General features: G+C 40.0%; 1 protein-coding gene across 1 annotated transcript; it reads right to left on the bottom strand.

Annotated features, from left to right (window-relative positions):
- Positions 1-85: 85 nt before the first annotated feature.
- LOC135088047 (protein abrupt) lies at positions 86-14150 on the bottom strand. Its single transcript, XM_063982925.1, has 10 exons — positions 14135-14150; positions 7066-7217; positions 6021-6136; positions 5801-5942; positions 5489-5655; positions 5055-5184; positions 4768-4927; positions 4619-4663; positions 693-834; positions 86-227 (listed from the first exon to the last, which is right to left on the bottom strand). The coding sequence occupies exons 1-10, from the start codon at positions 14148-14150 to the stop codon at positions 86-88; spliced, it is 1212 nt and encodes a 403-aa protein (XP_063838995.1).
- Between the last annotated feature and the right edge of the window lie 11194 nt (positions 14151-25344).

Genomic DNA, 25344 nt, shown 5'->3' with positions numbered 1-25344 from the left:
CCGCGATGCTGCCGCGACATGTGCGAGTGCAGCGAGTTGCGCGACTTCGCTAACTTCAAGGTTGACATGTAGTTTCCCATGATACTCACTGGCTGGCCAGCTCGGGGTCGAAGCGAGTGGGCATTTGCAGCACAGGCAGGTCCTTGGTGGAGATGCCGCGATGCTGCCGCGACATGTGCGAGTGCAGCGAGTTGCGCGACTTCGCCACCGTCCCGCAGAGCACGCAGCTGTAAAGCACGCAAAGTTTTTGTAAACAGAAAAATATTAGCATCGGGATATTTAGTGTCTGCTCCAGAAATTTGGCCCTCTTCAATTTACCAGAGACAAATGGAGGAGCAAGCTTGCGAGAGATTTTAAATCTACATTTCTACCTTCTGGTATTGCTTTTCAGTTTCTGTTTACATCGTTTGATGTGATGTGATTTCTGGGCAAATTGAGAGTAAAATACTGAGACCATTTATATTCTGGACATCGCACAAGGCCAGTCAGAATTTAGGTCAGGATATTTTAGAAGATTTTGACAGATGTTCCTTTTTGATTGATGTAGATGATTTTTCTTCTGGATAGTAAGTTCTGGTATCCCTCTAGCCAGATGACAGCCAGAATTGCAAAAACCGTGTCATCCCCATGGGACCATTAAGTGAAAAAACATAGATCGGAGGCTCTAATATTGAGATATAGCGTGTCCTCACCGGTATCCCGGGCAGACAGTATGCTTGTCCTCCAGATGCGTGCGCAGCGTGTGCGCCGAGCGGTAGATCTTGCCGCATTTGGGGCACGGGCGCGGGTCGGTGGCTCGCACGCGCAGCAGGTCTTGTGTCCGCCGGCAGCCACCTGCGACAATGAACCTTATTGTTAACATGCCTAGGGCTCAAATAGAGAGACAGTAACGGAATTAATGAGGGCTATCGTTTTAGCGCTCACCAGTTAGCGCCACTGTAGAGTAAGGTCCTGTCACTTTCTAGTAGCGAGGACAGTGGCGCCAACTTGTGAGCGCTAAAGTGGTAGGAGGACTATCGTATTTGCACTCATCAAGATGGCGCCACTGTAAAGTAAGGTCCTGTCAATCGCCAGGGGTGCCAACTGTTAAGTATAAAAACGATAGCCCTCATTGAAGCGACTCAGGTTAATCCTTACCTTTCCATCGTTAGTTACGGGTGTTAATGCCTACGATCGTGTACTAAAACAAATCGTTCTACTTGGTAGTTTTATTGTTTATGTATTTATATAAGCAGACACTTTCTTCGGGTAAAAATTAAATTATTACGTATATATCGTATCACTAATACAATCGCAACTAGTATCGTTTACTCACATTGAACATTTGGTTATTCAAGACTAATACATAATATATTGTACGCTTAAAATTACAGTAAGATATACGAGATTGCCTCTCAGGCGTCAGGAACAATTTCATCTACTCGCTAAGTTTAATAACCAATATCTTTATTATTTTGGAGATCTATGTTGCGGTTCCTATCGCATATATTTTAAAGGCAACTTTTTGTGAACTACATGCGTTTTGCGAGCTCAGTTATCTGTCAGCTCAACGCTTTGCTCAGGCAAATGATTGTTTTGAATCGTCATCAAAAATTTTGCATCTATATCTGTGCTAACTCACGTTCTCCTCATAAGGTTGTTGGAGTATTTATTAATTTATCGTTTGTTTTCTTTTGACTGAGAAAAACGCTGACGCTGAAAAATATGTTTAAACTCCTATTGTGTAAAACAGACACCCACACTTACAACTATTGACTGAATGATATATCTTTCGATTTAGTCCGTCGCTACACCGATATAGTTTTCTTTGTCACTATCGTCGAGCTCCGCGCAGAGCGTGCGCTTGTGCAGGGACCGTACTCTCGTAGAAATAGATCTTTATAAGGCTAAATATTCATTATTGCATTGGAATCGCCTACATTAATATAATTCTATATACTTATTACCATAAATATAAATGTTTAAAAACTGAGTCCAGTCTATTAGTATCTAACATTAAATTTTATATCGTTGTTTACAACAAAATGTATACACTAAAATATACTTTTCGCTTGGTGTTTATCGATACGAAAATATATGCGAATGGAATAGTCTATTTACATAAAAGTTTAAATAAATCCCTCTTGTATTTTCGTATGTTTGTCTACGTTGACTAGATATGTTTTAGATTGTGCACTTGCGTAAATGGCGTCATGAACAATTTTCGAAAATAAATACTCTATCATTGGAAGAAACACATCCTTAACTATTGCGTTTGAAGGCATTACATTTGTTACTTATATTTCGTATTGTCTTATCTATGGTCGAAATTAGAGTCACGGAAGAAGACGCGGTACGATGGCTTTCAGCGCGAACACGAAACGCATGAAACACGATTCTACGACACGACTACAGTTCCTGAAGGGTTCTATTCTACGCGATACCGACGAAAACCATGGTACCGACTGGAGAGGAAGAGCGGCGGATGTCCCGCCAGCGCTGAACACATTCGTCACTTTAAAGCTCAGTTATAAAATGTCACATACAAACTTTACCGCAAGGATTCTTCAGGACGGGACATCTCGCCGGGAGAAATAGCCTCCAATAAATGATCAAGAATCGAAGCAACAATGGAAGTTAGACACTCAGGAAGTCACGAGAATGATCGACATTCTTAGTTGCACTTCGTAATCTATCAATGGCACCAATCATCACATGTCATAATGCGCTTACATTATATCCTTACTTAAACAATATTAATATCAGTCTATTCTACTACAAAAATAATTTTCAGTCGATTTATCCTACCGCTTTATACAATACTTATGAACATGACACCGAAATATGAAAATGCATCCTGGAGATCATTGACTCTGATTTTATGTGGTAAAATTATAAGCCCCACTTGTAGTTCCGTTTCACAGCCGTTTTTCAATGTAAACGTCCAGCGCGCGCGGACGGCGCCCGCGGGCTCACGGGGCCCAGCCGCAGCTCCACTTGAGCGTCTTCATGCGCTCCCACTGGCGCCGGTGCTTGATGCGCATGTGGTTGCGCACCGAGTTGGGGTGCGCGAAGTAGCGCGCGCACTCCGCCACCGGGCACACCGGGCTGTCGCGCGGGTAGTGTGCCTCCAGGTGCCGCCGCGCCAGCGCCAGCGACGCCAGCGCCGCCGAGCACAGCGGGCAGCGCAGCGCGCACCCGGCGCCCGCCTCACCCAGCCACGCCGCCCACGGGCCCTCGTCCGGGACGCTATCGCCCGCCGGGTTTGCCAACGCGCCCCGCGCCGCGGCATCTGCAATGCCGACAGCACCATATTACTCAAGCATTCGGCGAAGCGGTTGGCAAACCCGACGAGACCCTAACCCCTAACGACCGCAATAAACTCTCTAAAAATACGTCATATTAAATACAATATATCGATATACGGTTCCGTTACGTCTTCGTTCGCGTAGGTCCATTGGCACAACTGTTCCTATTATTGTACGAGCGTGGTGTTCCCGTGACGCCGGCGGTCACCACCAGGCGCCGAGCGGGAGCGCGGGGGGCGGGGGCCGCTCGGCGTCGCGCCGTCTCTAAGAGTTCTGCCGCTGGCGGATGCCGTGCGCTTGCAGCTGGTGGTTGATGAGGTAGTGCTTGGTTTTGCACTTCTTGCCGCAGTGCTGGCAAGGGAACCACTGGTCGCGGTCCGTCTGCGAGTGCACATTGAGCATATGCTGGCGCAGGTTGGAGGTGGACGAGTACACCCGCCCGCACAGGGGGCACTGCGGCCGGTAGCCCATCGCCGCCCCGCCCGCGAGAGCCGCCCCTGTAACACAGAGGCGGCGGTTAGACACAGTCATCCGGTAAAATCGTTTAAGCGCTATTGTGAGTGTATCGTTCGCAGTATTCGGCGGACGGGGCGGGGTCGCGCCTCCTCTGTTTGACGCCGTGTATGGAGTTCATGTGTATCTGCATGTACTGGCGCGTCTTGAAGGCCTTGCCGCAGACGGCGCAGCAGTGCGCCAGGCCGTGCGCCGCGTGCACGTTGAGGATGTGCTGCTTGAGGTTGCTGTTGTTGCTGTACAGTTTGCCGCACTCGGGGCAGGCGGGCTTGAGCGCCGGCTCACCGTTTCCGTAGGGCGGCGCGGCGGCGTAGGGCGCGTAGGGCGGCCGCTCCTCTGCCTTAACGCTCGGCTTGGCCTCCGCGCCGGCCGGCCAGGTCGCTCCTGGGGCAGACGAGGTCGCTTCAGTGCTCGCTCCTAGACCCTATGCGTGACGCCTTCAACGCGGCCTAGCCTAACTTCCATTGTTGCTATTCCTACTCGAATATTATTCATTGGGGCAAAACGATGAATTTATCTAACGGTTTATTGGAGTAATTAAGTGCTTAGGTACTGTTCTCGTTATTTAGTTGTTAGTGTTGTTTACAGCATGCGTTACATGACTCAATAATGTACAATACAATTAATGATACACTTGATTTCTTTGTTCGTGAACCGTCATTATTAAATATTAGATTAGAATTTATTAATTCTGGTAATTTTAATTGCTTTTTCATTGCGGACGCGTACACGCATTTGTGGTGGGTATTTATAACTGTTGTCATCATCAAGTCATGTGAAAAGTTAAGCATTAGAGGTGCAAATGAAACGTAACTCACCATAATTATCTGGCATTCCTGATGGTCCGGGTAATCCGGGAAAGCCTGTGGGAAACGTCATAAATTAATCGCAAATCAACTTCATTTTAATTGAGGAAAAGCTATGAATGTTGTATTAGGTTTTTTCCTTTACTGTGCGTTGTTGTTACCTGGCAAATTGAGAAGTCCTGGGAAGTTGTGGGGGAGGGATCCGTTGGTGTTGGCCATGGTGGCGGGGTCGTCGTAGTCCAGGGGTTCCTGCTTGGCGCGCGTTTCGCCCTCCGTGTCACTCGCACCAGCGTCTGATGATGACTCCTCTCCATCACCAGACTGGAAAGGGAACGTAGTTTGAGACGCGATAATTAACGCTTAGAAATTTTTAGAACTACGGAACGTTTTGGTCAGAAAAATAGTCTTGAATCCAAAGAACTCAGATGAAGTGTTTGTTAACACTTACCAAGTTATTAGAGACTCCTGATAAATGCGCGGTTTGCACGTTGTCTAGTGTCTGTCCAAATAGTGCTAGTTCGTGTCCGTTTGTCCCTAAGCGTTCTGGACTGCCTGTAGCTGCCAGCAATTGCTCTGTCCTGTAAAAGTAACTTTTTTAAGTAGGTAAACAATATCCAGGAGCGTAATAAGGCCCAGAACAGACGGTGAAACGCAACTGTAACGAAACTGCAACTTTCTGATGATTCTGATGAATGAAACTGAAAGTTTCAAACTGGTCGCGTCATGTGTGGTCTCTCAACGGACGCTATGGCAGAAACTTAGATGCAACTCAAAAGTAACTAGCAGTTGCAGTTTCGTTGCAGTTGCGTTTCACTTGTCTGTTCTGGCCCTAACCTTTTTCTTCAAATAATATTCCGTAATTATATGATCGTTTAAATTTACCTAGTTTTCATTTGTGCCTGATACAAGTCTGAGGATCTCGCGCGTTTCGGTGGGGGCGTGCTGGTTGAGCCTTCCTCCGGCCTCCTAGATCTTCGACCCTCACGTGGTTGAGCTTCCCGCCCTTCTCGTGAGCCTCCGCTGCCTGTCTCTGTCCATGATGACGCCGACTATTGTGGCATAAAAGAAGATATTTTAATTAGAGAAAATTTAACTAAGTTCTGTCCAAAAATGTTTGGCGTCCAACGCGTTGATGGCCCGACATGGTGTTGTTCAAATATGTAATAGGTAAGATGTCTGTAGCTATTTCTTTACCGGTGAAGCCTTCTGATCCAAGGTGGGAATTGGGGCTGGCGCTGGTACATCAGTTAAACCTCGAACTTGCAGTAGCTGAGCCGCTCTTAGAAACTCTTTTAGCTGTTCCTGGCCGATGTGCACTTCCCCTTGGTACATAAACCTGTATACAATAAAAAGGATTAATTTTCTTCTTTCTTTTTCTTAAACAATTTAAAAGAAAAAAGGACTGAAATCATACCTGAGTAAGCTTTCCATGTCTTTGTCGTGAACGTCCCGCAGGATAACAATAGGGTGTTGACAAGGATTCGCTTTCAGCAGTCTTCGGAAGTACGGACTACACGCTGATAACACCACCTGAATAAAACGAGGATCATTGAATGGAGCAACTCGATGCTAGGTACATACATAATTTACATTTTAAATTAGTTTTTTAAAATTAAATTAGTATAAAGTACATAAGGTAGGTATTAACAAAAGCAGAGCTTATTTATAAAATACCTGTATATGAAAATTATAAAAAAAAAAGTAAATGTTTACAATGTTGGTGCCACAAAACAAGTGGTTTGCTAATGAGCTCACATAATTAATATGCAATAGATGCAACTTTGGCAGTCAATTGACTATCTGTGATTCAGCATACTAATGTGTACTCTACTAATTATTGGGCGCATATACTTGTCATTAATTGACATGTAATGCAATTACTGCTAGCTCGTATAGCTCAGCGAAAGATACCGCTAACATCCGCTAGCGTGAAGGCAAAAGATGCAGCTAACATTCGCCAGCATGAAACCAAAAGCCGTTATTACCTTGTGCGCGGTGAAGGTAGCGCCGGCGCAGGGTGACGTCTACGAAGTCCTCGTCACGCAGCTGATTGGCAAGTAGAGCAACCGCTAGCTCGTATAGCTCAGCGAAAGATGCAGCTAACATTCGCTAGCTTGAAGCCAAAAGATACAGTACCATCCAAGAGCTTGATGTCAAACAGCGTCTTTCTTCCATCGTCCAAAGTCGTATTCTCACTTTCTTTGGACATATTACACGTGGAGACGTCGCTTCTGTTGAACGACTTGTCGTGCAGGGGAAGGTTGAGGGCACAAGAGCGTGCGGCAGGTCACCCATGCGTTGGACTGACCAGGTTAAAACCGCACTCAACGGTCCACTCCACGAGTGCACAAGAAAGGCTGCAGGCTGTGCGGTAGGAATGGCGACGGATTGTGAGGCTTGCCACCGGACCTGGTGTGACGACCACGACCACTCTGGTAAGAGTGTGTAGTAGTGTATACCTTGTGCGCGGTGAAGGTAGCGCCGGCGCAGGCGAGGGTGACGTCCACGAAGTCCTCCTCATCGCGCAGGCGCCGGAACGACGACACCATCGCCGAGTGGAAGTCGTTCCAGCGCAGCGAGTACTGCTGCTCGCCGCCGGCCGCGGCGCCGCCTGCGCACAAGCAAAAAACAACATTAAAGTTAAAGCTAGCAAGGTTCATGTTACGGGTCTTATCTACGAGTATTTAGTAAGAACCTATGTATACCAACATGAAGCAATAAAGAACATTTGAATTTGAATCCATGCGGCAGTGACCAAAGGGCAGTGGAGCGTGCTATGCTGAGTTTCCCTACGTGATCGAATCAGAAATGAGATCCGCAGGAGCACCAAAGTGACCGACATTCAAGTGGCAGTGGGCGGGACACATAGCTCGTAGAGCTGCATGATGGTTTCTGGGGCAGAAAAGTTCTCGAGTGGAGATCACGGACTGAAAGACGTAGTGAGGGCAAACAATTGAATTTTAATGTTTGTAATTAATAAAATTCAGCGCTCGTCTTCAACCTTGCAACTCAGCTGAATATTTGAGATTGATATTCAATAAAGTTTGAGTAAGCTTAGCAAAAAGCTAACATGGTATTAAGATCGATTGCCAGATCGATATTATAATATCCGCGCACGGCAAAGTGAAACCTTTAAGTGCACACTTGCCTCAATCATGAATCACAAGATGCAGCCAAATAATTATAAAACTAATTTTAGAGTTTGACTTCAATGATTTTGAGTGCAAAATTGAATTAGACTCAAGGTCAATTGTGATTGATCGCCTTAACTTCCACTAACAATTTATTAGGTCATTTTACCTTACTTGATGATCTCTGAATGAGTTCAAGCTATTTGTTTTGACTTTATTGCACTTCTGTCGCAGATCGTATCGAAGATTTATGGATCGACTTTAATAATGAAGGTCTCTACATTGTTTTGACACTAAACTTAATATTAAGTTTAAATTCGGTCTCGTTAGTGTATTTCTTCATTACATTTGCATTATTATTTTTTATTTTCGCGAATATTTTAACCATTATGACTGTCGAAACTTTGAATCAAGTGGGCTTGGTTTTTTCATATGCGATAAATACCTAAGACCTAAAAAAATGACATTATAACGGTAACCAAAAACACGCTTCTAACGCTAAAGGATGATCCGGCAATGAGCAAATGTCAAGGATTTGAACAATCGCTGTGACTTATTTGGCCAAATGAAATCAGCTCGGTGCGCAAGATTAATAATTTTATGACTCGGTGTTCGAAGCAACCATGATTAGTTATTATAATATTGCAAAAAAGAAGGAAGTGAAACGCCTAAATGACCTAACTGAACAGACGGTTTATGCTTCAGTATTAGTATGCACATATTGGAATATTAAAATCGCGCTTACGACGATTATGTTCTTTAACATATTTGGCAACAGACAATTGCGTAATTTATAAAAATAATGTTCATTAAACTTTTCAGCTACGTCATCCATTCGTTCTTACTTTCTTTAAATGAGGTTTGAAGCGATTTGCTGATAGCCTGAAACTTCAGAGTTCCTATCAATGTGTGCCAATGCTACCGATACAGATGTCGTTATCACGATCCTTATCATTGTACTTGCTAGGCAAATGTGAGCCTTCGAGCATAAGAAGTGTACTGTGGAAGTGTCGAGGCGTTTAATTTGGTGTACCTATACCATAAATACATTGCGCCTGCGACCGCGAAAACAAGCGCTCGCAAAACGCGCAGATGTGCGGCCGTATCGAATCAGTTTGTATTTATTTATTTTGTGATTTGTCCCTTGGTTCCCGCGTAGCGTAAAAATAGCGTAAATTAACTTCACTATTTTAATAATCTCCTGAGTTATCATTCACTAGTCAAACAAAACATATTAAAAAACTCTTATTAAACGATTTCAGTTATCTATTTATTAATATCGATTAAAACCATTTTGATCGCTAGATATTCTTTATCGATCGCCACACACCTAAACGTTTCAGCTTTACAATATACTTAAGTAGGTATCGCTAAAAAGCTATTATACCCGCTAACATGGAGGGAAGATAAGTATATGGTTTTCCTTTCAATCTAACTTAAAATTAAAAATTTAATTAAAATGATTTATTTATACCAATAAATCCATAAAACAGGTAAAAGACCATCTAGAATTTTATAAGAAAGTTGCATTGAAATCTAAAAGCTCATTTCATTTAACATACAACAAAGTGTTTTCTATTAAGTATCTAACTGTATCTCGCAATAAACGATTCTTCGAAACATAACTTTTAATTAGGAGGTTTTATTACGCTAGAAAACATAAACTTAGCTATAAATAAAAACTGTATCTCACTGTTCACGGTTATAAATTAGACAACAAATTGCAGCGATACTTAAATTACGTAAAGCCATAATAAATAACTCAAGGCAAGTTAATTCTGTCGAACGTGTGTTTTTTGAACTCTACATTATTAAAAACATAACAAATTAGGTATAATATTAAGAAAATTCCAAATGAATTCTGTAGTCTTCCTTTAATTGAGTAGAGTTTTGATACGTTTAATTATTCAACTTCAAATGGTATTTCAAGCCTCAGTAATGTGAAACGTGGCGTCTAAAGAAATTTATCTTTTACGCAACACAAGCCCGAGCTCTAATACATAAGATGATTCATGCCCGATACGAATTTACGACAATCATACAATATGAATAAAACTGAATAAAATATCAATTTCTTCAGCGAAGGAAAACAGTCCGCGGAGAGCCGGGGCGCGCTGTCATTTTTCATCTCAGCAGCATACTTATACATTTTTACGGAGTTTTTCTCGTTTTTGCGATTTTCATGTTTGAAACAATTTACGATGTAAAACTCTACATTTCTGAATTGTAATCACGATTCCCAATCATGTTAATCTTCCTTTTCAACAGAAAAAAAAAAAAATATTTTAATGTCTAATGGAAAAAAATTTAGTGTTTGTATTTTGTTTGGGTTCGGAAAGCCCAAAATATAGAAATTCAATCTAAAAAGTTCATTTTATCCTGTTTATCAATTTTTATATTGATCGCTACCGGCCCTTGCTTCATTACTCGTAGATTGCAGTTGATTATAACGAAATCCGATATTTTGTTTAGTTTTTTTTTATCCACAACGACGAGCTCTTGGCCTGTATCTCACCTGATGGTAAGTGACGATCAGGCCGAAGGTGGAAGCGAGCTTCACCCGGAATCCTCTATCAAAACTTTACCTTTACTTTCAATAACTTTTCACAAATCTAACAATGATAAGGAAAACCCATTGAATTTAAGAAGCCGTCGCTCGAGTCACAGCCACAAAAAACTAAATTTAGCCGAATTTATTTGAACGACATTATGATTACTTGCGCGTAAACGATGCAAAAACATCACAGAAACAACGGTCGTCGCGTTTTAAAATTAAAATCGCGCCTTGAAAGATCGCCATACATTATTAATGCTACTTACTGAAACCGCTTTGCATGTGTCAATAACTCCGAGAGATGTATGAAAGTCACCACGTAACGTTACGCCTCCTATTTCTCATTCATTTTTATATTTTGATACATTTTTTTTAGACAGAAGAGTGAGTGACCGGAAATGTGGGTCATATTTTCCAGTTAAATTATATAGAGCCTAGCGGATGCTTCAATTTTATTGTTTGAAAAGTTCATAAGCCTTGATTTTGTCAGTCAATTAATCTTCTTAACTTTGTAAAATTTCATCGAAATCTAATCCCTTAGATTAAATTGTGCCGTATAATTTTTGTACATTTTTTTGTTATTTACTTGTCTTGTGTACAATAATGTGTGTTCTATTTATTTATCTATCTTAGTAGCTGTTGAAAGATAAACAAACATTCATCCATCTTACAAACTCCCGTGTCTATACACGTCCAGGATACAATTTCTTCATATTTTCATTCATAACTCACATGCGCAAGTAAAGAAAACACGTCCAGTTAATATATCAACAAACCACTTAGTAAAAAATATGACGGAAAATGAGTGCTGCGGCGAATGATTTGTCACTGTACAATTATATTTGTTCGGAAATAGACGGGCTCTGGAAGACATTGCGATATTTGAGGATATTTTATAACTGTATTAGCGCTGGTTGTAATGCTAAATTACTTTTAGTAACGAACTCGGACTCAAAATACTTCAGTATTGCTGTAAGAATAATCTTGATGCGGTGTATTCCCTGTTGTTGTGTAGAATTTGCAGTAGTCGTTAAAATAAAGTATTTTTCAGTAGTAGGTACAATGGGCTTTTTTGCTGTCCTTCCGTTCGGAAATTTTTAAGTGACTAGTCTTTTAGTTTATGCTTTTAGTAATTTATAATCGGTGGTAAAGTATTCCCAGTCTTCACTGGTGCTGCAGAGGGACTGTAAATGTTCGCAGTGTTGATGTGAGCCATAATCGGGCCCGCGGGATCCGCACTGTAGCTCGATTAGAGCAGTAATTTATACTAATAGCATTAATTAACGTGTACGATCAACGGTAATTAATACCGATCTAGATGCGACGAGAAAACGGAAACCCTAATCAGATAAACGAAACTAAATACCAAAAATCGTAAACGCGACACTTCATTTATTTTAACTCATATTTATTTTAATTTCGTAATTTTTGAGCTCACTATGAAAACAAACCTCGTAAGTTATTTGAAGGATGAATGAAAAATGCAATAATTCAGAATGTCCGGCGAAGACCAACAAAACACATTTGTCTCGTAAATAACATTAGTGGGATTTCTGCAGCCGTAAAGCGTCACCCGCGAAAACATCTGCTATTTATTTCGGTGTTTTCATCGTCTTTGTAGACGCAATCTAAACGTAGTAAATAATTAATAAAGAGGACGAACTTATAACCTCGACAAATGTTAACCCTCGCATGCAGTGTTATTTGCACTGTGCCAATATTTCAAATATTCCTTCTCTTTCACGCAGAGTTTGGATTCATACAAAATATAGGAACGCTGTAAGAATTTGTCTATCAATTTGTTTGTAATCGTAAAATGTACATTTTGCTGTATTGTCCACCGTCCAAATTCCCCACCAAAAACCCGACGTCGTAATACGCACTCGAAGAAGACAGTTTTGTTCAGAGGCATTGAGTTATTGATTGTTCCAGCTTAAACATTAAGTCGGGCTCGCATAGCTGACCGCGTCTAAACACGGCTGCAGAGAAGAATGGGTGAAACGTCCCGGCGCGAATCGGGAGACGAACAACTTTTAAATTAAGCCCGAGTTGGAAACTTTGACGGCGGATTGTCGCGGTTCGCTCGCTAAGATTTGGAAACCTAATTAATCTCAGGAAATTCATTTAAGACGACTTCGATTTATTTGCACTTCGAAAGACGGGGAACGCAAACTATGCGGCGAGAACTGAAATTTACTTTCAATTTTGAGTTAGTGAAATCGATACGCAAATGCTGGTTAAAAACGAGCCAATTTTGGTAATGTAGAGTCTTTTATAACTTTATTTAACAGTTAAAAAGCTAGATAAATTGTTTATTGACTCGGTTTTGTTGTTGCCTAAAACTTGTGTAGTAATATTATAAGAATGAAATGCATTTTGTTCTGTAATATTTCGCCGGGCACGTTGTCCGCCCCCAATCAAGTCGCCCCTCGAGCGTGTGCCGCGGTAGTGACTAAGTCACTTTATAACTCGCACGGACCGTGATTTATTGTCTCCACGTTATAAATTGTTTTAATATGATTTTGCTCGTTTAATGATGTCGTTTGTTATACAAAACAAATGAAAAATCACGTAGCTTATAATGGACAGGTTGGATTATAAACTCTCTTCTAATATTTCTCTTAATCAGCCTCAGGCGTTATAATATGTATTAGATTAACGCTAGCATTTGTTTTCTGCTGTAAAATAAAAACAAAATCCACATGATATTACGAGTATACTCATAAAAGTATGTATTTTTATGACACAAATTAATAAACGTGTATTTTCAGATGTACATTTTCATCTTAAAAAGAATCTTAGAAAAACATAAAATCACACTCCGTAATCTTGAGTAAACGACAGCAACATCATTAAACAAGAGCGGCGGGTGTCCACCCTCCCAGGATGGGGGGATGATCCCGCAGGATCGGGGGTGGGGTGAATATCAACGAACTCATGTTCGTGTGTGACGGGTGGACGACACGTTGTACGTATAGATTCTGTTGGTAAACAATTCGGCCTGTTTTACGTAAATATTGTAATCGGGGGTTGGTTTTTTATTTCTGTTCCCGCTTCGGGTTGCGGTGCGGGTCCGAAAATTTTGTGGCTTCAACTTAGGTATGTTGCACATGGATTGTGGGTTGAGTTATACTTATATGTAGAGACTTTCTACCCTTCCTTGTACCTGTTTTGTATTTGTATGCGGCAGCCTCTAAATCGCGCGTCTAAAACTAGAGAGAAAACTTAAAGTGGCCAGTTAATTATTTAAAACCGTTTCAAACTCAGACCTTAAGACGCAATAAAACCTTAATAATTGAGTAATTAAGAGTCTTTCTTAGAATAGTCACTGATAATGTTTTTACCAGCAATCAACTGTAAATCTATACACATTAAATATACATTTTTAGATAGCTTATTAGATTGTTATAAATAAAAATGTAACATGTATTATTTTGAGATCAATCAAAAATATCGCACTCTGCAAGCATCGTGGCTGTGATAATCTCGTCGAAAACAGATTTCCTTCGACTTTTCACTCGGATCTCGACAGGTGACTACGAAAAATCAGCATTGCTTAGCCTTGAATCAATTAAAGTTGTTAAACTTTACTATACTACGATTCATCATCATCATCATCAACAGCCCTTTACAGTCCACTGCTGGACTATGAGCCTCCTCCAGTATAGTGGAGGGTTTTGCCATAATCTCCACGCTTGGCAGGCGGTTGATGTTTTTCAAAGAGCGCTGCTGCCCATTCTCTGTTTGATGTACTCGTATACTACGATTATTTTTGAATTTTCTCTTTGTTTTATGTGCAAATTTTGTGCATTTTCACGGCGTGGAAAGCTTACGGCTACTCACCGGTGTCGGTCGCCATGGCCGGGTGCTCCGAAGGCGGCACCGTGTCGGGGCGTGCGCGAGCGCTGTACGCGTCGACGCCCGCGCATTCCACGCGCGCGCCCACTGTCGCCGCCACTTTGCTGACTGACTACCGAAACACACTCCAACCTCCTTCCTTTTTTCTTTTTTCTCTCCAATTTCTTCTTTTTCCACGGCGCGCGATCCTTTTTTGTTTTATTTGTGCGTCTCTTTTGTTTTTGAATTACGAATCGCGTTTAGTGTTTTGTTTATCTGTAGGGGAAAACGGTGTTTAGTTCGATGTTTCGATTTTTGGTAAATCGCGCATGGATCGAGCGGTGCTTCACCCGGAATCTCATTTTTTTCTATGCACTTTTTTCGGAAGGGCTAAGGCGGCGACGTTTACACTGAGTTTAATTTAATTTGCAATAAAATAATTACTGCTATTGCGAATTGTGCTAAATGGTTGTTATAAGTACGTGTGAAATAAATAGAACCAAGAAAAATCAATTTCAAAATAATCGGAATCGTTAAAATGCAATAATCTAAAACACCAAATAAAACACATTCAATTTGAAAATTAATTTAAAACTTTGAATGATAAATTAAAATACACTTGAAAATAGCTAATGTAATGTTAAACACTAGAATTAAAAAAAAAACGCACTGTAATTAAACAAATTGCGTAATAATTTGTCGCACTATTTGAGGAAAATATTGTGGAAAAGTCATAAAACAAAATTAAACTGCACTTAGCCAGCAGACACAAGCTAATTTATATTGACTCAATTTATTACATCTCCAATTAACCATCATCGATACACAATTAAATGATTAACGATCAATTATTGAATCCGCGAGTCGAATGTGCATTATTGTCGAAATTAATTATCTCACGTACTTACAACCACGTGACGCGAGAACAGTTCAGTTAGCACACACACGGTCACGTCCACTGCATCGATTGCGTTCTGTTAATTTAGAGGGTGCAGCGATCGATGCCGCCCTGCACCGCCACAATAAGGGAGGAGCGGCCAGATAGAAATCAATACGATGTCCATCATCGCATGCACCCTCCCCCCGACCCGCACCGCCTGCGCCTTGCACCCGTCGGGAAATGCATTTCTGCCACACCGCCGCCCTGCTCCCTTCCGCGACCGATTTTCACCCACCCGCCGGTTGAAACCCGAAAATTACGATGATAGTGAATTTTTGCAATGTCCGGTATTGGATGCACCGCTCGGTCCGCTCGAGGTTTACCTGACGCACGCGTGCGTACGGTCTCGCGTCACGCGGGCGACTGGCGCCCCGCCAGTCGGGCCGAGAATAAACAGCGTGGGGCGCGCGGGGCGGGGCGGTGCAGCGCTGCACGCCCACAGCGGCCGCCCACGCCGCCGGACACCGCTCGGACGCCGGACGCCGGACGCCGGAACGCCGGACGATCGCTCGCAGGGTTGCTCGATCCCTCAATCCTAATTTGACGTGGTACTTGATAATGCAATGGATTTTAGCGTATCACTGGATCTGTTAATAATTTGCAAATGAATCATCAGATATCGCGCTGTTAAATTTGTGAATGGTAGGCAATGAGGAAAAACAAACAAGATACTGCATTTTGTATTTTTCTAATAACATAAATCAATTGTTTATTATTGTTAAGTTTTTCCATATTGCAACTTCTTAAAAGCATCGTCTTCGAAAAAGTCTTGTAACTTTCTGTGCCAAAGTGCCTGACACCCCTGCCAGGAAGCTCGGCCGCAGGAAGCGTGACGTAGAGCTTTTTCAGGACGCTGGCTCGTCCGCCTCGCGGCGTCACCACTCGTCACCCGCGGCTTAGCGCGTCACGCAGCGGACTGATAAGCCGCACTCGTCATATGGGCCGGTGGTATTACGACACACTCCTCGAATCCTTAATCCCACTATACTGGAAATCTCACTTAATTGTCGCCGAGGCTATTGACATTTCAATGTCCTTTCTTTAATTTATTCACGATATATACAATTTGGACTGCTAAAAATAACAATCAATGGAGTTTGGGCCTTTATGCTTCAAGGAACACATATGTATTTATTACCCTTGTAGAGTTATTCGTATGAACACGACTATCATTTCCTTAGCCACTTTTATATCGATTTATTTCTGGTTTTCACATTTTTGGATCACTGGGTCTTTAATGTGTGTGATGTTTGTAGTATACATAAGTATTTACAATTTTTTGTCAGGGAGTCTTCATGTACTGGAATCAAACGGAAAACATTTGTCTTTTAGTTTAAAGCGAGGTCTAGCATGAACATTGAAAGATTTTGCGTAACGTTGCTCCAATTTTGTTGATAAAAACGCCGGGTTCTTGAGACTGCGTATTATCGGCGACGAAAGCAGGAGGCTGCGAGGAAGACAGAGGGGCGAACGGAGATAAATGACTCCCTCCCGCTCCCTCAGGAGGAGAAAACATGATCAAAAATGCAAGATCTGATTGTAATGTCATATCTAAGGGACGGTTTTAAAATGCAAATTTGAATAATTCCGTTTAATCTTAAATCGGAAAGGTATTGCATTGATAATGACGTCTATTGACTATTTCTAAATGTGCGAGTGTTTTGTCGATATCAAAATGTTATTGACTTATCAGTGCAATCAATGTAATCTGTGTAGTTAGTAGTTTAATTGAGCTATTAATTATATTGACTTATGCTAAATTAGTTTAACAGATCTATTTTGTTGGCTTCAAAATTGTTTGCTTTACGTCGTAGTATGACTTTGGTACCTAGTCGTAACTGCGACTCTGCAATGTGCGTCGCAATTTTCTTACATGCGCCTTACAATGATACCACATTGTAAGGCGTGTGTAGCGCCTGTAATATGTTGGGGTAGGTAGAGCGCTTGAGGTTGGCATTGACGTTTAATCAATCTACATTACGGAGATGTTGTTCGTTGTTTCTATGTTGTTAGGTAAATAGTTGTAGCAAAGGTAGTATTAGTGGATTCTTTCTTAAGTAAAAAGTTTCGTTCTCGTATAGCACATACAGCATTGCCAAAAAGTCCAGAATTCACAAGTTCACACAGTACTCGTAGTAAGAAGTCTTGCCTTTTGTAAAGTTTTTCATAGAAAATATGTACAAAAGTCAATTGAAATTAGTTCCATACAATTTGCTGGTTATTGAAAAATCGTCCCTGAACCTTTTCAGCTATTGGTTGCACAATTGATTGCTTAATGAAGAAAATTTATCGCGGCAATCAGAACTTTGTCTTAGAAACTCAGTTATTGTTGTTTTAGTAAAATACGGATTGCACAAGAAAGATGTATATTGTCTTACAGTTACAATTTAACCTTAAGATAGGCTTTCATTTGCTTTATTAGTCACCCCTCCATGCGTCAGAGGTTTCGCGGGTAGAGTCACTACATTAATACGTATAGCACATTTTAGTATACTCCATGTGGAATTTCTACATTTGCGTATTCATGCGACATTATGAATGAAACTGGTATTATTGACTGTATCGTGCGACTGAATGGGTGTTAGAAAAATCGTTACAAGTCTTTTATTTCTAAACTATCAAGACATAATTGACCTATAAAGTATAACAATAATGTTCGAGATGATCTGTTATTCCAATTGTTTGTTTGTTTTTTAATGCAATATTTTATTTCGAGTAGGTAGGTGTCTTTTGATCATTTTCGAATTTAAGTTTAATTTTTCAATATGCTACTAACAATTTGAAAAGTTTCAAACGCTACAATGTTAGAACAACAAAACACAGTAAAATGGTTATGCATTTTTCATAATGGAGGGCCGTTTTATAAACTCCCCGGCTATCGAAGTGGAATAATTTCGTGAATTTCGCCCAAGTCCCTAGTTATTCGTCTTTTAATCGGTTTGCCCGCGCCCCACGGCCCCGCGGGGTTTCTGTACGCCCCGCTATGGGGTACTTATGGACACCCTATTGACCCACTCACCTTATTTTATTGAAGATCTTGTGTCTGATCGCAGAAAAGATGTGTATTAAGTGTAGACGTTCTTACTAAGCTTTAGTTAGTTTGATTGTTTGTTCTTTTGCGATCTCTTGTAGAGCTAAGCTAAGCTTTTAAAGCGTGAGTTGTGTAAAGAATGTAATTAAGTTTCTTTTATTTTCGTGTAACATAACCCACCTAATATTTGCTAAAATAAAGTTGTCTTATACCTACTCGTACTAACTACTACGAAATAGCAACTGAAATCTGAAGTTAAATGTGGTCTGTAAAACTACAACTTAAAGTAGGTCACGTTTGTTTTTCGCATCATTCAAGTCTTGCCTTACTTAAAAAATCATGTTACCCTATCAATTATCGGTAATATTCGTGTTAATATAAAATTGAATACAAAATTTTCTCGCGTGCAATTTCTAAACTGTAATTATATTTGCAAAATTGCAATGTAAATCAATCAGAGCGTCCATCAATCCCCCACACCCACCGTTCTTTGTCTAACAATAGGAAAAACAAAGCAACACAAATAATAATACCCGAACGTTTCCGAAGTGCACATCCAATACAATAGCATGGCCAGCGTTTGACTGGCCATCATCCGTCAAGCGGGCCGGCCGCTGTAAATCTTGTGGGGGCGCCAGGGGGCCCCGCCCGCGCCCCGCGGGTTGCGTAACATCCGGAAGTGCGGATTAGGAATCAATAGTGCGCCGTAATGATAGTTGTATCGCAATCGCGCGCTGCGCTGCCCGATGCGCGAATTGTTTCTGCTGAGCGATGATGGAATTATTTTGCTTATTGATATTTATTTGCTGAAATTCCTTTTTGTATTACACAGGATTATGTTGTTAAGTCAGTTTGAAAAGAAAAAAGCATACCAACGTAGTAAACATAGCTGAAAAGTAGTTTTATATTGCAAAACTCAGTTTTCAGGAAATACGAAACGAATGAATGCTGGTTTTCAGTGACAACTGGTATCACTTGCTTATGAAAAAATATAATAAAGATGCAATTTCTGTCTTTTTTACGTTCATTTGTTTCTTATTTGATAAAATAAAAATAATTCCAAAATTAAATATTTTTTCTTAATTTATGGCAGTTGTCGATGAATGTAGAGATCCCAGAGACATGCTGCATTTTATAATATTGCCAGAAAACCCAAGAATGCTTTTCTAATCTGAACCATATGACCTTTGACGACGGTGCAAAATGCTATTGTTATTTTTCGGCGATCTAGCTCTCAGATGATTTTATTACATCTTACGTCCTTCAACTTAAGAAACTGTAGATATAGGTATATAATGATATTGTTCGAAATAAAAGCATTTATGCGTTTCTGAAAATAAATAACAGAATTAACATTCAAAGCTCTTATTCCGTTTCATTAACCGATTTAAAACAATATTAACATTTTATCGGTAATTTATAAAATACATCTCCATGACACATGACATGCTAGTGTGACATGACATTTTACTCTTAAAGAAAAAATAAACCAAAGACAACCTCAAAATAGGTTTTCTTTACATCTCCCCCCCTAGGAGAGAACAATTATTTTAAGTAATTGTTCATTCATTATGCATTGGGTATAGTTTTGTAATGTGATAGAAATTTGATTCCGATTTCTGGTGGCCGGTATCTACTTCATAGATTGTATTTGATATCTTCTTCAAAATTTTGTATGGACCAATTCTCAATTCATCCATCTTCTTCCTATTCAATCGATTTCCGTTCTCTACGTAGACTCTATCTCCCTCTTCCAATTTATAGTCTTCTCTACGCTGGTCGAATATCTTCTTATTATAATTGTGAGATTTTATTGTGTTTTCCAGAGTAAACCAAAATTTTCTTCATTTTTGTCACCTAGTACATCAGGAATCTTGACAGAAATCTTTCAGCATCAATGTGTTCATTAAATTTACATTTATTTACATAACTGTTTTCTGGTTTTAATACCCCAGTTTGTAAATTTTCTTCATTTTTGTCACCTAGTACATCAGGAGTCTTGACATTTTGTGAATTTAAACAAACATTATGCTGGTAGTTAGTCTATGTTACTTAAGTCCTCTTCAATACAAGTTTCATCTCTTTGTTTTCGATTGTTACCCTGTACCTATGATGTTTAATTCCTCATCTTGCATTAGTTTGAAATTTTTGATACAATCCAAATGGTGTTTGACTTTCCATCTGCCGTTGGCTTCACCATAAAGTCAAATCTCAACGTCTCCATTTTTCTTGAAATAATTGCAGCGAATGTTAATTTATAATGATATTGTTCGAAATAAAAGCATTTATGCGTTTCTGAAAATAAATAACAGAATTAACATTCAAAGCTCTTATTCCGTTTCATTAACCGATTTAAAACAATATTAACATTTTATCGGTAATTTATAAAATACATCTCCATGACACATGACATGCTCGTGTGACATGACATTTTACTCTTAAAGAAAAAATAAACCAAAGACAACCTCAAAATAGGTTTTCTTTACATAGTATATTTTATATTTTTTCTTCAAACATTAGAATTTAATTTGTAATTACGGGGTGTAAAACAAACACGCTAAAAATATCATGGTTTAGGTTATGTTTAAACACTAAGCATTAATTTTAAACTTTTGCTTTCCCGTAGTTTCCCGTAGCGCGAGTAAATTGAAGATGTAGTCAAATTAAGTTTTCGTAGCTGAATGACGGGGGTCGTCGTAGTATGTAAAATATTTTTTCAGTCACTATATTTTTTATGCTGTAATATTACCTATTAGTGACTGAGTAGTATACTCGTATATGCTTAGCCAAAGAATATAAAAACAGAAGTGTCGTCGCAGCGGCCCCCTCCGCGTGTCATCGCCTCCTCATCTGTTACGTGACCGGGTGACAAATGCCCCGCCAGCCACTTTATTAAAGTTGCCGACTTGCTAGTTGCTGCTACTTTTAGCTGCAGAATAACGTCGACATAAGTAACATGCAGGCGGACGAATGCTGCATCGTGAATGTTTGGAATTTAATTTTGTGATATCTTTAAAGCAAATAAGTTATCAGGTTTTTTCTTAGGGTGTGGAAAAGACATCACGTTCTCACGGTAGCGTTTATTAACTATTGTTAAAAATAGGTATATCGTAGGGAAAATTATTAAACTGTGGTAAATATTGATTATTTTCATCATCAGTTTTCTTTCTTTAAGATGTTGTGTTAATAAGGTGCATTAAAAATTGCCATTATTCTTCATGAAATAATAATCTACTACTTTTATATACTTCATGATATAGCTTTCTATGGAAACCCTCTTATACTAGAAACATATTTTCATAGCTCTATTATAGGGCATATTAGTTCGTTTAGTTCTAAATAAGTATCCTGCACCAAGTGAGCAGTGAGCAGTTTGTGCTCCAATCCGCGAGCATCCCTCATCCCTATGCGTCATCCATCATGGGAGGAGGCAACAACGCTCCTCCGCCACTTCATTAGATATTGTAAAAGATGAGTGCGCTGCTTACACTTCAGGGTAAACCAATGATGTGACGTTGATAAGCGGTTATTTTGTTGTCATCATTGGCTTATTTTTTTTTCATTATACTAAGAACAAGTCTATTTTTAGAATCATTTGAATAAGTTGAAAATTATCTTTCAGTTTTTCGAAATTAAAAGTGCTAAGATTTTAAGCATTTCAAAATTGTCGAAATCCAAGGCAGAGATGTTTTTGGGGGACTCCTTTATCCAGAAGTAGACGTCATTTGACTGAAACGAACCAACGAAATATTATAGTCTTCTCTTCGATCCGGAATCATTTTCGTTCAGCGTTGTTTATGTGTTGTTATTGGATCCTATAAAAAAGGAGGCTACGGCGCAGTTCCCCCTAGCAGACCTCCTGTCATCCTCCACGCGGCCGGAGGAGGTGACAAATTCCCTCCGCCGGCCATTTCATTACGGAGACGTACCTATTCAAATTCGCGCTTTTTAGCTGAGGATTATACAGCCTGTATTGCAATTAGGAAAGCACTTAGAAATACTGCTATTGGCCGTGTAGCACAGCGGAACATAAGTTTTTATAGAGGACGTTTTAGTTTTGGTAACATGCAAGACGTAGGTTGGTAAATAAATAACTGTTGCAGAAGACTGAGCTCATGACATTTTCTCTCTTTTCAAAATCTTGGTATTTGATATTGTGGTGAAACTTTACATAGCTGGAATGCTTCACAATTTCAGTATGTTGTATAATATTATGTGTACATAGCGGCCTAGTATTACACAGTCTGTCTATTACACAGACTGCGGTTGCCCTTGCTCTGCCTCCACTTGAATAGCTTTCAGCTTGGCCAACAGATTTCATGCATACCATGCTCTTTGGAATTTTAGTTTGCATCGCTGTTATTTCTTGCCTCCTCCAGATATAACTAATATTATACCAAAGTAATCGATAATAACTAAAACAAAAGCAAATGAGAACCGCAAGTAGCCCTTCAATCATGAGTCATGTGATTACGCGTACCCCTGATTCACCGCCGCTCGCCGGGGGCCGTCGCGGCCCCATCAGCCGCCATTGTAAGGGATGAACAATGTTATTGCAGAGTACCTATCTATAGTTGCGGTTCTAAAGGACTTCTCACTGTCAGGTTTTCCACTCGTGTGTCATTGCGCTGAAAACAATTGAATGCGCTTTGTTTTTGATGCATAAACAATTGAAAGCGCTTTTTTGATGCATTACGGAGTCAATCGATGCGTTCGACACAGCCAAATTACACTAATTTACAACGCTTGATCGTCAGTGAATAAATACATTAATTGCATTTCACGTGTGATATAGGGCGTAAATATTAACATCGTTTACGGGAAGAATTAAAAGCATGTCTGTCTGTAGCAACTAAATCGCGTAGTACCTACTTTTGCACACATTTAGACTTAGCTGAGGAGGAGGTGTTATAAGACTATGCGGTAGCCAACAGGACCAAATTCAAGACACCGTATCAAATGCATGCTTTGACCATTCCAAAGTACAGCTTAAGTGTCTCCTAATCATTAACCATCAATGGTTCAGGCTATTAGAAATCTCATTTACTTCCACCTCTAAAGAGTGTTATTTCAATTTTAAAGGTTCTGTTTTAAAAACCGACAGTAAACGATCCAATTATAATTCCCCCTGCCTTTATAGATGCATAACCGCAACCCCATGCATCGCCGATGGCAGCAGACATGGCTGCTATATCTCTATTGACATAAAGGGATGAACAATGTTGCTTTTTTGTGGAGTACTATTGTTTTGAGAGCTTTTGTGATACTCTTTCGAAAAATGAAGATTGGTTTTTGATAAATATGTCAGGGGAAGTGGAAACTTCATTAAACTCAGTATCATGGATGCTTCTGTAGAAAAAATCTCCCATGAATATAGTTGTAGATGTCTGTCCTAAAATAGAAAGAAAAGCGTCCTTAACTTTTTCCTTGAAGGATTGAAGACCCAAATGTTTTATTCAGAAGGAAACACCGTTAGTGGTCGGCGGTACGGTGCGGTTTATATTGTACTGTATTTTAGCTTGTATTCACAGTTACTTTTGGATTAAAAGTGGGAGTTATTTCAAAATAAAAATGCTCTTTTCATTACAACTTTCTGATATTTCCAGTATTTCAACGCTGAAGTGTTATCGGAATCTACTTCTCTCAATACTCAATCATTTACTGCATTTCCAAGTACAAGCTCAAAAAACACAGTTTTCATCATCGTTTTCCGATCTCTTTAGTAACCACAACCAACCATAAAACTGTAAAATTCGAAACCCAGTGCGTAATCTGTGCTAGTTATGCTGTACAGCAGTGACCGCATGATTCACCCGCCAATAACGTAGGCATGTCCGCGACCGCAGTGGACAAGCTCCCGTATTTATGCCCTTGCCAAACAGAGGCGATCAATCCAATTATACCAACGCAACGCCGTGAATTGCCATTATTTTCAATGCTATCACCTGCCCCCTCCCACTCACCTGTCTGTCTGCCCCCACCCCGGCTATTTGAGGCTCACGCACCGGATGTGCGTAAAGCTATATCTAACCGAGTCGGGAAACTCCTGCCTAATTTCAGCTTTGAAATTTGGATTTAGGACTGCGTGAGCCATTGTTATTTTTTACTGGAGTTTTATAGTTGTAGTAAGAACTAGATGAAAGCTTTAAGCCTCGTCTTTAATTTATGATCTTGAAAATACAAATGACATTTTAAAGTTAAAGTTACTAATGATATTGGATTGCCTACGTCATATAAATATTTCAGCGTACCATAACATAATTTAGTGAATTCTAATTGATTTTCCATGCAAATTAAACCATAACCTCTAATTATCGCAGTTTATCTAAAGGTTATTAACCTTTTATAGACTTTCCTCAGACAAGTAGTACTTAATATTTGGCGTTACTTCGCCGACAATGCGATACAAAGGGCCCCGATCAGCCCTCGGTGTCGGGAGCGCTCGGTCGTTTCACCGTGGGTTTGCGCCTCGCGGGGTGCGGGTTCGTAAACCGGGGAGGCGCGGTCAAGCGTGCTTGATTTGCAGTGGTGAAAGTGTTTTGCTATCATCCATTTCATATTTCTTTGTGATAAAATGTCTGTGTTGAGCAGGAGAAATGAACAGTAATTATTTTAATACAAATGCTTAGAAACGTCTTATAAAGATTTCATACATCTTATGACACTTTTAGTCTGTAAAGACTATTTCTGAAAATAGTATAGGTACTACTACTACTTACGTCAAAAATTAAACTCATAAGCATTGGAACGTATTAGGCAGTGTAAAATGATTTTCGAAACAGCATCGTTCGCGACTACATCATTCGGAACTATGAGGCAGTAGAAAAAAATTGTAGAGCGTTCGTCGCAACAGCGGTATTCAAAACTACGTACTTTAACACCGGTTATCGTTAAAGTTACGGTCAAAGTTAGGTGGTGCAACTCAGCCTTATAGAAATCTGTAATGTAAAACTGGGCTTTTCCAATGTCGTAATTGATTCCTGAAAGCTTGAGATACGGAGTCGTGAGTAATGCTATGACTCACGTGGAGTCACTACATACCTGAAATTAAAGCCTTATGCGTAGAATATTTTCGTTGGCATGTTTGTTGGGGTGATAATTAAGTCTTTTGCAAGGTCTAAGGCGATGACGTTTATTGAAAAGACATGCTTATTTAAGTTATTTGTTACTTTGATGAGCCTAAGAAGTAATAAATCCCGTATAATTTTAATTGTTACGGGATAATTTATAATGTATGACAGTGCT

Source organism: Ostrinia nubilalis, chromosome 3 (genome assembly GCF_963855985.1).
Source record: "Ostrinia nubilalis chromosome 3, ilOstNubi1.1, whole genome shotgun sequence".
NCBI lineage: Eukaryota > Metazoa > Arthropoda > Insecta > Lepidoptera > Crambidae > Ostrinia > Ostrinia nubilalis.
This window is presented reverse-complemented; position numbering and strand designations above follow the sequence as displayed.

What these genes read in the sequence shown, in the direction of transcription:
- LOC135088047 (XM_063982925.1), bottom strand. An exon ending in CAGGAGTCTCTAATAACTTG is followed by an intron (nt 4,928 to 5,054) that starts GTAAGTGTTAAC and finishes TTCCCTTTCCAG; the next exon opens with TCTGGTGATGGAGAGGAGTC. An exon ending in ACTGTCTGCCCGGGATACCG is followed by an intron (nt 228 to 692) that starts GTGAGGACACGC and finishes CGTGCTTTACAG; the next exon opens with CTGCGTGCTCTGCGGGACGG.